Raw genomic sequence first — 14,323 nt, 5'->3', positions numbered from 1 at the left:
GCTGGTTTTCCCTGTCAGTATTTCATGTAAAGTCTTGCTTACTGGAAAGGCTGAGAATGGTCCTTGTGGACAGCTGAGGCTCAATCATCAGTAGAGACAAGGCTGTTGCACGATAGAGATTTGACAGCTCCCAGCCTCAGTGCTTAAGAGGGTGTCTGTGGAGTGAGCAGGAGGGGCCTTGCACAATTAGCTGAGCAAATGAGATAGCTCCTTGTAAAGTCTAAGGAAGATGATGCCCGGTGTTAAGGTTTCAAAACTTTGGCTGGTGGTAGTGAGGAGTGTATCCTAAAGAAATGCCAGTCAGCTGCTGGCCTGCTGCACGAATGGAAAGTATACTTTTGCTCCCTGCTGTGATGTGATTTCACTAGCACAAGCCATTACTGCTTCTGCTTCTTGATCTATAAAGGTGCTGTTTCTAATTCTCTATTTTGGGAAACATGGGTGAGCTTTTAAAAAAAAATCTTTATATGATGATCTACAGCAAGCCACTTTGGTCATGCAATAATCATTACATTTCTGTCTTCTGTGCTGCTTCTGCAAGAGAGGCTAGTTGTTCTCTTACCTCTGACAGGGAGGAGGGGAATTGATGTGTACCTTTCGGAACTGAAATTCCAGAATTACTGAAACTCTTCAGGATCTTTGCTGGAGGTGTTTCTTTCCACACTGAGAATGGTGTGCATATTGGCTGCATTGCTTACAGGGATTAGCTATGTGTTTGTGAGAATCTCTGGAGCTCCCTAGGTTGGGAATATTGATGGCTGCTAAAATAGCAGGCTGATCTCCTGGGGGATGGAGGGCAGGGAAAGAAGGCTATCCCTTTGCTAGGTACCCCAACATGTACTTGGAGCAGGAGAAATGGTCTTTGGGTAGAGTGATACCAATCTTTAAGACAAAATCTTTGCTGGGTGGTCATGAAGGAGGAGGAGCTCACATGACCCTACAGAGAAGTTAATTCTAGCCCACCTCTGTGAACCTGTGACTTAATTCTTTGTATAGTTATCTCTTGTATATGTGGAGGGTAAACATGTCTTATCTGCTTTGTTCCAGTTATAAGCTCTGCAGAGCTGCCTTTGGATGCTGATGTACAAACCAGCAACCTGCTGATAACCTTCTTGAAGTACAGCTCAATTGTGATGCAGGACACAAAAGGTAACTAAATTCTGTCGATGCATCTGTGGACACGGCAAGCAGTGCTTCCTGAAGTTGGGGGAGCATAGGAACACATCTAGTGACTCCGGAAATAAAACGAACTGGAGTCCCTTTCAGAGGACTGAAGGTTCCAACTTTTGAGAAAATGAAATGTTTTCTCATTGTCAAATAACAATTATATGGGACTGGGGGAGACCTAATGCTGGCAGGAAAGAAAATCAAGTATGGAAAGAATGTAGTAACAATAGTACGTAATAACCAAGGGAGCCTTAGCCTGTCCTTATGCAGGCCCTGTGAGCATATCTGATTCCAACTTCTCTGTCAGAGGGTGAAACTTAAGTACCAGAGAACTATATTTTTAAGAACACTTAAAGGCTGGCATAGGAGGCAGAGCTCAGCATAGGAGGAAATTTTTCCTTTGCCCTTCAGTAGTTGCTGGTTAAACAAGCATCTCTTTAATAAAGATGGTGGCTGTGATTTGCATTGTATTGGCAGCAATTTGCTTGATGAATTGTTACCACACTGTGCTTTGTGTTTCTCCCAGTGGCTTTGGGGGAGGAGGGCTGTTATTTGTTTTCAGCTTACTGGAGTTGAAGCTTGATGACGTATTGCTTCATCATTTGCTCAAGGTATCCAGGTGTGCTGTTTTGCCCAGTGGTTGTATGTGCAGGACCACAGTGTGAAAATAAGTGATCCTTGTGCCATACTTCAGCCCATTACCAACTTATGCCGTTGTAAGTTAGATGTAAACAACAGAACAGAAAAAGGCAGATAGCAGGAGAGCTATGATACACCATTTGTTGAACTTTATGAATACTTGGCATTACATAACACAGCAGGCAGAAGAGTTTCCTTTTACCTGTGAGCTTGCAGTGAAATTGCACCTGACCGTCTTATTCTTGTCCAGTATGCAAACTAGTTGGGAGGAAAAAGTGAATAGTTGAAGTTAGGACTAAAAGGAACTTCATGAAAATATCTAGTCCATCCCTCAAATTCAAGGCAGAATGAAGTCTACATGTATCTTTTCCCAGAGATGTTGTTAACAGGTTGAATAAAACTCTGATAGTGGAGCATCATTTTTAGACCATCTCTTCCAGGGTTTAACTACCCTTATCTTGAGAGTTTCATATGCACCCTAAACTTTTTTGCTGTGATTTAAATTAATTGCTATTTATCTTCTCCAGGATAGATGTGGAGAACAGATTATTTCCTTCTTCTTTGTGACAGCCTTTATGTATTTGAAGTCTGCTTTCATGTTTCCTCTTGCCTTTGTCTTTAAGCTCAAAATCTCAATCTTTGCTCAGTCATTTCTTACAGATCTGTGCATGTGAGGAGGGCTTACCAGCTCTCTAATTATTCCCATTTGCTTTTCTCAGGGTCTCTCTTCTGACTCAAGTCTCTCAAAGGGTTCAATTTTATTTTTTTAATTTAACTCCTGCACTTATTAGACACTGTAACATGGAAAGTATGCGTAGTGCCTCAGAAACTGCCAAACCGGATCAGTTTCAGGTGGAATAAAATCCAGTAGAGAGGATTCCTACCCCAGAAAGCCAGCTAGTGATGAGTTTATTCTGGAATGAGGCAGGAGTTGGTGCTTCTTTCTTTTTCTTGATTCTAGTTTGTATAGGATTTGAAACTTATGTAGCTGATGCACCTTCTAATCTCCTTGCCTCCATGTGGCAATGAGTTCCACAGATCAATCACTTAAAAAGTGTACTGAACACTTTGTTTTAATGCCTTCCAAATTGTTGCCTATTAATTTTAGTGGGTGTATTAATTTGTTTATATTTTGATGATAGATAGGGACCCTGTCTAATATTTTTTCTTCTTGTGTAAGAGAAAGCAAATGACACAAATACAGCAGTAAGGGAAGGAGAATGAATAGCTTGAACTTCCCACCTGTCTCAAGACCTAAGGAGTAGCACTTAGAGGGGGGACTGGTTTGCTGCACATCCAGGACTAGTCAGTTGTTTCAGTTGTGTCCCAGAGAGTGTAATTTAATAGACTGTATTCTACAGATCCTCCTCCTTAATTTCTCTTGTGCCAGTCAGAGGGAGCTGCCTTGGGAGGAAAATAAAAATCTTGGCCTCATTTTCCCCATCTATAAAATAGGGTTCATACTGATATGCCTCCCCACAGGAGATGGTCTGCTTTGCCCTTAATGAAGGATGCTCTGGAAGTACAGAGTGGCTGTGCAAGTACCAGCCTGCGTTGCCTGTAACTCTGCTGAAAATGGCGTGTTGTTCACCACACGTATTCGCTGAAGGCAGAGTATTTAGTGTGGAACAGGAGCCTTTACAGCACGATCCCCAGAGAGAAGTGGTAGCAGCACCTAAAATATATACAGGGAGGCCTTACAATAGGAAGATAACAAGACTCCAGTGTATCAGAGTTCTCTGAGGCCATTTTCTCCTCCTTTGCTGGAGTAGAAAACTTTTCCTTTAAAAACATTTTATCTGAGGTAAGGAGACATAGGAGAGATTTAACTCTTCCCTTCCAAAACTGCTTTTTCTTACTCCGTATAGCAAGATGAAATCTGCACACTTCAGGATACGTATTGTTAGTAAATCTCTGTCCCTCAGCACCTTAGAATAGAAAACGAAAGAGGCATCAAACTAGACAGAACTGCTAGCTAAGCCCATTCTATCTATTTTATGCATTATTTTATGCACACTAACTAGAAAAGTGTTTGTAAAGGTGACCTGCAAAGATGTAAGAAGTTTGGCTGATGCTGTTTTTTACTTTATATGAAAGTTTTTCTTTTTCAGGTTTTCCTCTCCTCCAAGTTTGACTCTTAAGCCAGATGTCTGGGATGTCATGTCTAGTCTTCACAGGTTTGGAGAGGTGGCTGAAGGTCTCAGGAACGTGCAGTTTAGAGCTTTCTCAAAATTTAGTTGCTTTTAGAACAGATATCCCTAAATGAAGTTCATTTCCTCCCACCTAATGTGAGGGTGTAGAGAAGTCAGAGCCAGACTCTTCTGACATTCACAGTAAATGAATGAGAGAGACAGCAGACAAGTTGCACCAAGGGAAATTCCAATTAGATATAAGGAAAAGAATTCTCACATTGAGGATGGTCAGACAGTGGAACAGGAACCCACTGATATTGTGGAATCTCCATCTCTGGAGATGCTAAAAACTTGACTGGACAAGTCATGGCCCTGCTTTTAGCCAGGGTGTGGACCAGAGGTCTTCCCATCCTAAGTTATGCTATTACTTTATGTATCTCAATTATTTAGTTGTCAGGWTAAAATACAGAGCAAAGAGAGTTTTAAACAATCAAAAAAAAATTGCATTTTTCTTCCTCGGTCCCTTTCTTTGTGAAACTTTCAGCCCTTCCTTCAGGGCAAAAGCTGCTTGAAGTTGTTAAGATGAATAATAAATTGTGGAACATGATCAAGGTTAACTTCTTTAACTTAAAGTGCTAAGTCTTTGCAGACTTCATTCATGAAGGAAGCAGACAAACTGAGCAAACTAGGTTTTCTCTCTCTTGGTAGTCTCTGGGATTATAACTCAGGACTCTGACTCCCAGTGTTATGCTTGTTCTGTTACACTGTGCTGTGCCTCTACCAAAGCTTTGCTGCATGTTTCATAACTTACAGCAAGGGTGGTCTTTCTCTCTGAGACAAGATTGAAAGAAAGAGGGGAAAAATGTGTCTCAGCTGTGATAGAAAGGCAGGGACTGACCCCATTATTTAGAATACCTGCAAAGTAAAACAAAGTGAGAAAAGCCCCATTGACAGTCACAGTGCTGACAAAGAGGTTCAAATCAGTAACTTTGCTATTGGCAGAGACTTGTAAAAAAAAATTTGGGTTTAGTGGTCGGGCTGGAGGGCAAGTGCTTTACGGTTATAGTTAGATATATATCATGGAGGAAGCAGGTGCATGAAGAATCTCTAAACTGCAGCAGCAGGAGCAGGGCCCACAGCCTCTCTGACTCTTCAGCATTGCTCAGCTCATGTGGCTCATGCAGAACTTGTTTTTGCTTCTTTGCAGATGAGCACCGGCTGCACAGTGGCAAGCTGTGTCTGATTATCCTGACATGCATAGCAGAGGTAGGTTTCCGGTGTGGCACTTCAGCAGGTGGTCTCTCTACAGGGCCCTATTTGCTTGCCTGTCCCCTGCTTCCTGTTGACTAGGAGCTGAAGACCTACAGTGGTAATGAGTAATGAGGGACTGAGGCAATTACATTTTGCTGATGCGATGCTGTTAAAAATGAATTCAAACTTGAAAACTGAAGATCATCTTATTTGGTTTAGCCAGCTCATGGGGACAAAGAGAGAGAAAACAGTTAAGAGCTGTTGAGAGACCTTGTGATGTTATAAGCTTTTAGATGAATAATTGTGCTAATGGCTTTCAACTCTGTGCTGTTCACAGCAATCATGGGCAGTGCCATATCCCATCTGTCCAAGAAGGACATGTGTCTGAAATAAAGGTGTTTGACAGGTTGGTCCCTGCAAGCAAGAGTAGCAAATCTGATGGTGGGGAGGGAAATTGGTATCACAGGGCTATGTCATTAGCCCTGGCTGGAAGTGGTCCTGTCTCATATGTCTTCCTCACATGTCTCATGGGAAGTGCATACGATGACTTGACTGATGTCCTGAATGGTGATTGAGCCTGTGTGATGTTCATGTTTTGCTTACTTGCAAGTAAAAATCTTTGATTCTTGATAAAGAATAAAAAGCAGTGAAGTTGATAGCCGCTGTAAGGATTCTGAAGTAATGTTTTTTTTCAGAGTGCAGTCTGAAAGCTAATCATCTTTGTTTCAAATTATTAATAATTACATGGTTTTGGCACCTGAGTACTCCAGGCAGATGTACAGATAATGGAAGAGAAGAAATACTGCTTCTACATAGCAAGGGTGTGGTTTGGCTCTGGTATTAAAGGGAGGATGTATTTATTATCCAACCTGTCTGTGCATTACCCAGAGAAAAGTTTGATTTAGAGCTGCTCTTGGAATGAGATTTGCCTGATGGGTGGGATGACTGATTGACCTACTTGCTGCCTGTACTGCAGTAACTTCTGGCATGATGGGGTCCATCAAAATGCCAATATAAACCTTTCTCCTCGCTTTGTCACAGAGATACCTGTGACACCTCATGCATTACGCAGCACTTGTTAAAATCTTGATGCTGTGGTATGTGCAGTCCAGAGTTTGGATGAGCAAAGAAGAGAAATGGAAAATAAATTGCTATCAAAACAACCAGTATTGCAGACTTTAACTAAAGTAGAGTTGGGGGCAGGAGGGGTTGATTTCCACCCCCCTACCCCCATTGGAGGTACAGGTAGGGAACAGAGGAGATGACAGGTGGCTTTTTAACCTTATAGCTACTTATCATTGAGAGTTTTGCACTAAAACACTTGTGATGCAAGAGGCAAGTGGAAGGTGTTGGGCAGTTTGTTTGCTGTTTATCTCTTCTCACTTTCTTGCCCTTTCCAATAGGATCAGTACGCTAATGCTTTCTTGCATGATGACAACATGAATTTTCGAGTAAACCTACACAGGATGGTGAGTGTTTTCCCACAGATGCTTTGCTTTCTCTTCAGGATGAGAACACAGAGTATTTGAGTTCCTGTATGTTGAAAACTGTGCTACAGACTCCTAACCTAGATGGCTAAGGCATGTGGAAATCCAGTGAGAAAAGCAGTACTGGGGGAATGATCTTGAGATCATTCCCTGAATGTGTTACTCCTTCAAAGAGCTAGAATCCATGCTGGCTAATTCAGAGGTCTGTGTTAATGATGATCCTTGAGACAGATCTGGCCAGTGTAGCTAGGGAGCAGCTGTGTAATATGAAGTCTCTGAGGAAACTGGTGACAGAGAATGTTCTGCCCTAACCTTCAGCAAGCTTTAGCCCTCTTGTCATATATTAATAGCTGGCTGAGTTGCACTGAATGCTCTGATTCTGCTTATGCTTTCTCCTGGGTGGGTGATTCACCTTCAAGGAGGAAAGTATTTTTTCTAGTCTTTCCCTATTGGGTCTCCATGGAGGAAGTGTCCTTACCTGGCTCATGAAGCTCTATAGTTACAAGTGACTGAATGGTTATCCTGACTTGGTGTATTCTGCCTTGGTGGTACTGGCAAGTTCCACCTCATCCAACAGCGGAGCAATGCTTGGAATTGTAAAAAGTCCAGGACAGAATGAAACTTCTCATCTTAAAGTGAACATACAGTGAGGGTGGTAGTCCTTCCCGCTTAACAGCAAACTCACCATTCAAATAGCCTTTGGTCTGTTACAATCAAGACCGAAACCATTTAGTACTGCATCTGCTATTAAGAATGCAAATCAGACTACTGGATCAGGAGCAAATCAGTACATTAACCAAGGGTGAGGAATTGCTGTGTGACTTCCTGTCCTGTGATGTGACAGTGCCCTCCAGTTACGCAGAGTAACCCAAACCCAGCTGTCAGTGTGCTGAAAAGCAGGCACACTTGGCTCCAGCCACGGCCTTCAGGATTAATATAGGTGAGACGGCAACTGAGAAAAAGATAAAGGAAAGTCTATGCTCATGGTGCTATTTGCATGAAGAATAGACATTAATACACAGCATGTCACTTCAGACTTCTCCTGTCTTCTTTTCATCTTTGTATGCTTGAAGCCAATGAGACACAGGAAGAAGGCAGCAGACAAGAACCTGCCCTGTCGCCCACTGGTGTGTGCAGTGCTAGGTGAGTGGTGTTGGTGCCTGTATGCTTGTGCTTCCCAAAGCATCTTTTGTTATGCAATAGGAATAGGTGATCTGTGTTATTAAGGGGAGGAGCAGATGGCCTTAAAAAGAGGGAGATTAAGTCCTAAGGAGGTTTCCAGCAGTGGACAGTCCTTCCTTATATCTGGCTGCCTTACAGAGAAATTAAATAGCAAGACTCCTGCTCCATTAAAAAGGAATCCTGTATACATTTACAGGAAGTTTTGCAAAAGCCTGTGGGCTTCCTTTTACCTGAATAAATAACAATAGGGAGGAGAATTAATTAGTACATTCATAGTTTTAGGTTCATGTAATAACAGTTGGTCACAAACACTTTCTAGATGATATAATGAGGGCAGTCTTATGGAAAGGACAGATGTTTGATGGGGAAGGTGTTTGCTGGGCACTTTGGCTTTTCTAAGCAGAGAAAGAATAGTAATGTCAGTAGCTGGGGTTGGTTTTGCCTGTGGATGTGGTAGCACAGTTGAAAGCTTTTCACTCAGTGCATGATTAAACTGTGAAATTCTTTGCTATGGAGGGCAAAAGCATAAATTAGTACAGAAAAGGATGGAGACTGGATCCCTGGATGGCTATTAAGCCTGATGGTACAGATGCATTTCTGACTCTGGCACTTTCAAGCAGATGATTTTGAAAGCTGGGATAGAGCAGCCAGGGGAAGAATCTTCCTAGACTTGCCAGATTTCTTAGACTCTTTCCCTAAACATCTGTTTTTGGACACTACTGAGCCACCTTGCTGGGTTGTTTGGACCCTAGGAAGTTACATTTTACAGTTGTTACCACAAGCATGGGTTAAGCTAACATATTTTATGCTGAAGTTACATTGGGCAAAGAGCCCATGCATATACTCAGTTAGCACTTACTAGCTGAACCATAGTAACTTAATCTCTTTCAAATATATTTCTGTACTCTTTGCCTCTTATCCTCACACTGGGATCCCTTAAATGTTAAAGTGACATTCTCAGGTTTTTTGCTGAATAAATCTTAAGCAGAATCTTAGACAGTGTTGAGATCAGACTGGGTTTACTTGCTTCAGAATTGATTTTCTGGGTAAATGGGTGTTCTCTACAAAACCTTCTCTCTCTCTATGAAACCTCTGAATTGTATGTGGTTTCTGGTGAAAATCACTTTCTAAAATGTATTTCCTAATGGAATTTTCCATTCTTGACAAGGCTTGAAATGCAAGAGCAACTCTAAGCATCAGAATAAGTGGTGTATTCTTTGATTAATAGTGGTGGGAAAGCAGTGCCTTAAAGCAAATTGCATGATATGCCCTCAGCTTCCAGTATAATATGTACACTTTTGTTTTTTAATTCCAGGAAAAAAAAAGGGGGGAGGGATTTTCTCTTTTCTTAGCAGGGCTATTGTCTGGTAGGTTGGTAGGGTAGTTTGACTTCTCATTGTTGTCTGCCAGAACTTAACTGTAGCTAGCTCTACACTTACTTTATCGTTTTCTTTTCTGTCTTAGATTTGATGGTGGAGTTCATTGTAACACACATGATGAAAGAATTTCCTATGGATCTCTACGTGTAAGTGTCTGTGGGCTGACTTGTAGTTTCGTTGGAAGTTTGAATTTGAGTTCTCATTGTATAACAATTTTCTGGCTGAAATAATGTTTTGTGACTGATGGGGAGCTGGATGGCTTTTCATGAACTTTTCCAGCAACTTTTTCTATTTTTAGAATGGTCTGTGTGCCAGAAAATTGAAAGCAAAATGAATTTCTACCTTCCAGAATGACTTCCTAATCTACTTGATCAAATACAAAGACCTTTTAATTCTGAAAAGTTTCATAATACATGCTCATTACAAGAATTCCTGCTTCCCAGAAGCAGAGTCTTCCTCTGGAAACTGAAAAGCCATTTTTGAAAAACCAAGTACATCTAACATGAGGCCTGGAAGGCAATGGGGAGAACAGGAGAGAGACTTATTTCAAGCCTGAAATAGCCTGCTAGGCAGCAAGGGTAAAATCTAGCCCTGGGGAAAGGGGAAGGAGAAAAGGATGGGGCTATGCATAAGCACTCCTTGTGTCCCGCAGGGCCCTTACAATGCTTTGTTCTGCTTTAGCCTGGAGGGTGAAAGTAGGATTTAGGCAGATCATTGGCTTTGCTCTGTTTGTACAGTGCTGAATTTCCCCAAGGCTTAAACAGCACTATATTCAATAGAAAAGAGACAAACCATAGGCTATTTTTCCTTAAAGTAACTTTTCAGCATGGTCTGACTTTGCCCAAATAAACCCAGAACTGCAGTGCTTTTGCAAGGATTATGTAGTTCAATTAGAAGCTTGTGAGAAATTATTTTTAATGACAATTACAGAATTAGTTGTAGATGCATTGTGCATTGGAATTTCCCAAGAAAGGCGTGAAATGCTTGGACTCAAAGGTAAAGTCAGGTCTAGAAACCTCATGGGAGTAAAAATAATGAGCAGTAGCAACCATCAGTGGACACTGGTATCCATTCCTTTTGGCATGTTTATGTAGACCTTTCATTACCTTCCTGTCTGAACCCATCCAATAGCAAATGTAGTTATTGCAAACAAGGTGGGAGTTCTGAATGCAGAGTGTCACACCTCTCTGCAATGCATCTAAAAGGTGACAGTCTGAGGCCACTCAATGGAGGGCGTATTAATATTTACAAGAGAAATCCAGGTTGCTTTGACCAAGAGTGGCTTTTGTCTGCTCTATATATTATGAATCCTCAACGCAAAGCTTAAAAAAACAAAAAAAACAGACCCCAAGAAAACAGTGTGGATGCAATTGCATCACTGAAGTGGTGTGGCTGGGAGGTCTGTAGGCCTGGTTGCTGGTGCACTGGTCCCTTAGGGAGGGGCACTGGGGCTGGTACGCCTTTCCACATCCCCCCCCCTTCTCCCCCCCCCCCCCATGCCTTGCTTTCACCTAGAGAAGTGATATGCAACCAGTAGCTTTCAATGCCAAGATATATCTACAGAGTATGTTGTGCTAAGGGCTATTATAATTTAAAAGAAACGTTTTAGCTGTTGCCAGATTCCCTCTGGTTACTGCCTTAAATAGCTTTTTGCAGAGGCCAGTTCTGGTCCTCAGGCAAAGCAAATACATAGCTAGAAAAGCGCTAGAGATCATCTGGTACCAGTAACATCAGAAATGGTAGCTCTCTCCCCAGAGTGATTGCTGTTCCTGATCTGGAGACAACTCTCTGTGCTAGCCCAGCAGTTTTGCTCTCTTTTCTTGGCTAAATTTGTGAGAATCCAATGTGGAATACCAGCACTCAGGGTGCTGCTCAGCTACTGTAAATGTTTTAACCTTAATCTCTCTAAAGTTAGCAATTTTAGTCCATACACCATCATGATATTTTTGAGATTATGTAAGGGTCTGTTAAGATAAATGTATACCATGTGCATATTATTCCTGAAGGCTTTTTGAAAGCCTTATTTTGAACCCTTCACCCCATTTTGAATAATTTCTGAGCAAACTTTATTTGATTTCTATCTAGTTTTGTCTGATGTACACTGTTTCAGTAACATCTTTACTGAGACATTGGTATTAGTAAGATAATGTGTTTTTGAGAAATAAGAATTTGAAAAAAGGAATTTTTCCTTTTTGAAGTCTTCCTTCTGTTTTTCTAAATGTCAATAACTAAAAACAACTTGGTCAACAAAATTCAAATTTGAATATATTTTCTATCTTGTCCTTAATGAGAGCTAGTGCTAGAAAAATTACTCTATTGCATGTTTAGTTCCAGTGTTATTCATGAAGAATGTTTGTGCACCTAGGAGTTTTTATAAACACTAGGTGTCATAAAGGCCTGAAGGATTTGGAGACTTCACAAGTATCTTAACTGTGTGTTGGGGGATTTCAGAGTTTGCAGGTGTGTTGCTTGATCATTTCTTTGGTTAAGGAGACTGAAAAGCTGGACAGAAATCCCCCTCTCCTTCCCAAATAATTGAACTGTAGGCCTTATTCAATGAAATTACAAACCCAGCAGTTGTTAGCTGCACCGTGTAACTTCCTTTAGCCTCATCCCTATGGCCGAAGAAATGGAAAAGCTCTGCCACGACCATAATTTGCAAAGTCTAAGAGCAGTATCTCATACATATGGAGCTTGCAAACCAAGTAACTCCTTTCGTTGAGGTTTGGGGTCCTCACGCAAGGTTGGCAAAGTGTGAAAAATTTTAATCAAATATAAAATAAACTTTAAAAGCCCAAGGATAGCACTCTTGCATCTGTAGTCTGTCCCATCATGGTGAGTTTAAACTGCCATACAGGTTCCTGTCACTGGTCTTTCTCAGACCTGATTCTGAGTGTGGTTCTTTGCATATCACTTCCCTTTGGGAGCCCGGGACAGTGAGCCACATCTTCCCTTAGGGTTGGATTTGTCCATTTCCTGCAAGAGACAAATCTGCTGATTTCGGAGAGATTTCCAGGTCTGATGTGGAATTTCTGGGAAAGGTAGTGGGGAGCATTAATGCCTTGCCCTCTCTTTTTTCCAGGCGGTGCATTCAGATTGTGCACAAGCTGCTGTGCTACCAGAAGAAATGCAGAGTGAGACTTCATTACACCTGGAGGGAGCTCTGGTCAGGTACTTTGGGTACTACAGGGTTAAACAGTAAGCAGCAATTCTGTTAAATCATTTTTATTTTGCTCTTCAGTTGCTACATGCAAATCGCCTCTTTTAGAAAGCCGGGGCATTATCATAATGGTAGCTAATTTGCTTTCTTGTCTGGCCACGATCACCATGGTATCCAAGTGTCTCTGTTTATCTCTGTCACTACCTGAGTCCCTCTTCACTGACTGGAGAAAGAGACCCGTTCTAGGCAATAGTGTTTCTCCCCCAGCCACTTGAGAGTAGACAGGAGGTAGACCCTTAGGTGAAGGGAGGTAGACCCTACTTTTTCTTTTTACTGTAGCAGGTGGGTGTAGATAGAAGGGTGTGTGCAGCTTCTTGGGAGAGCAATGTAGAAATGTCAGTGGGAAGGAAGAGAGTTTAACCTTTGCACTAATTGCAGACAGTGCAGTTTACACCCCTGGTATCCCTAGAATAGATAAGTCTTACGGGATTTGACTTGTTGTTTATAATCTCATGGACACAGTATTGTATGACTGTTCTATGGGACAAGCCCTGTGTGGGAGGTCTGAGGAAGGGGGTAGCAGAATGGATGATGAGACCTAACGGGCTTCTTTCATGGGTATGGTGTGTGCTTTTGTTCTCATCTTGCAAGCAGTGAAGTAGCTCAGCTAGGAAAGTACAGTTAATCCCTGAGCTGTTGTGGCTTAAACAAGAGGTTTATGAAAAATTAAGGGAACATGGCCCTAGCTGTATGTTTCTAGAGTTATGCTTAAGACCTAAGATCAGTGACTTTGCTGGTGTAATGCAACTCCCATCAGAAATTTGAGAGCAAGGATGACTGTTGAAAAAGGCTGTGATGAGTGGTTTCTGAAGCTGTTCTCAATTAACACTGAGTACTTGCCTTCAGTAGCTTGGCACAGCTGAGTGTAGGTACAGGGAAATGAACCAACAATCTGAGTCGGTTTCAGTTATTAAATTTTTGCCTTTTGTGACATGTGGCTCATTCAGGCTCTCTAAATTATTCCTGTAGAAGGTGAAGTGGGTGCCCCTAATTAAGAGATTAGCAAATTCTTTTCAGTTGCTTTCTTCAGAACAGAGCCCCAGAGGCATGGCTGCAGCGCAGTGCTGGCTCAGGAGGGGAGCAGGTACAATGCAGAGGTCTGCTGTGAATAGAAATTGCAGCTGGCAGTGTGTGTGATCCCTTTTCAGCAGTTACAGCAGAACTGCATTCGTTCATGTTTGGCCAGGACGGGCTGGGGCTTTCCTCCACAATGGCAGTATGGAGTTCTCAAATGTAATGTTTTCTGCCTGAAGATACTCTTCCACAGTTCAGAGAGCATACTCTTAGACACCTTTCAATCCTTAACTTTACCTTTTTTTGGAGGGGGTGGGGGGAGAAAATCCTTGCTGCATGCTGACATTTAGTATCCTGGGATGTTCTAGTTAGCTATCTCTAATTAGCTGGTGTTTGTATAGTGCTTAGGAAATGTAAAGTGCCTTAGAAGTGTTAAGTGCTGCGCGTGCTCTGAAAGCAAAGCAGTAAAGTAAAAAGCACCCAGGTTGGTTGAGTTTCTGCAAAGGACCGGAATGTCTGCACACCCGATGTAGCTGAAGAGCTCCATGCTTGCTGTAGACTTCTGCTTGTTTAGGGAGATCTTCTTTGGCAGAAGAAAATTACAGTAAGACTCTCTGTTTTTTTGCTATAGGATGTTGAGGTGAACAGAGACTCTTCAGCAGCTGCCAGGCTGATCCTTTCAGGCTGGAAAGGTCTTGTACTGAATAGCATGAGCACCTGTAAAAGGGCACAGCGTGGCTGCTCCAGGTGTGTGTTTCTAGAATGCTGTAGGTGCCAGTCTGAAAGCTAATTGCCAAGCCTATCTCTAGAAACAGGGTGTAATTAACTCCTATCCCTTGTCAAGGCTGCTCT

At 42.0% G+C, this 14,323-nt stretch overlaps 1 protein-coding gene across 3 annotated transcripts in view; it reads left to right on the top strand.

Annotated features, from left to right (window-relative positions):
* ARMH3 (armadillo-like helical domain containing 3) overlaps positions 1-14,323 on the top strand; it is a 126,800-nt gene that overhangs the window by 29,300 nt on the left and 83,177 nt on the right. For 2 of the 3 annotated variants that reach the window (XM_026069579.1, XM_026069581.1), the window contains exons 15-20: positions 1,048-1,149; positions 5,146-5,204; positions 6,593-6,658; positions 7,750-7,819; positions 9,323-9,383; positions 12,320-12,435. In XM_026069579.1, the coding sequence (XP_025925364.1) occupies positions 1,048-1,149; positions 5,146-5,204; positions 6,593-6,658; positions 7,750-7,819; positions 9,323-9,383; positions 12,320-12,435 (474 nt within the window). The remainder of the gene's footprint in view (positions 1-1,047; positions 1,150-5,145; positions 5,205-6,592; positions 6,659-7,749; positions 7,820-9,322; positions 9,384-12,319; positions 12,436-14,323) is intronic. The other variant, XM_026069580.1, reaches the window with a different exon arrangement.

This window comes from Apteryx rowi, unplaced genomic scaffold (assembly GCF_003343035.1).
Source record: "Apteryx rowi isolate R43461 unplaced genomic scaffold, aptRow1 scaffold_3, whole genome shotgun sequence".
NCBI lineage: Eukaryota > Metazoa > Chordata > Aves > Apterygiformes > Apterygidae > Apteryx > Apteryx rowi.
Note: the sequence above shows the minus strand (reverse complement) of the source record. Positions and strands in the feature narration are given on the sequence as shown.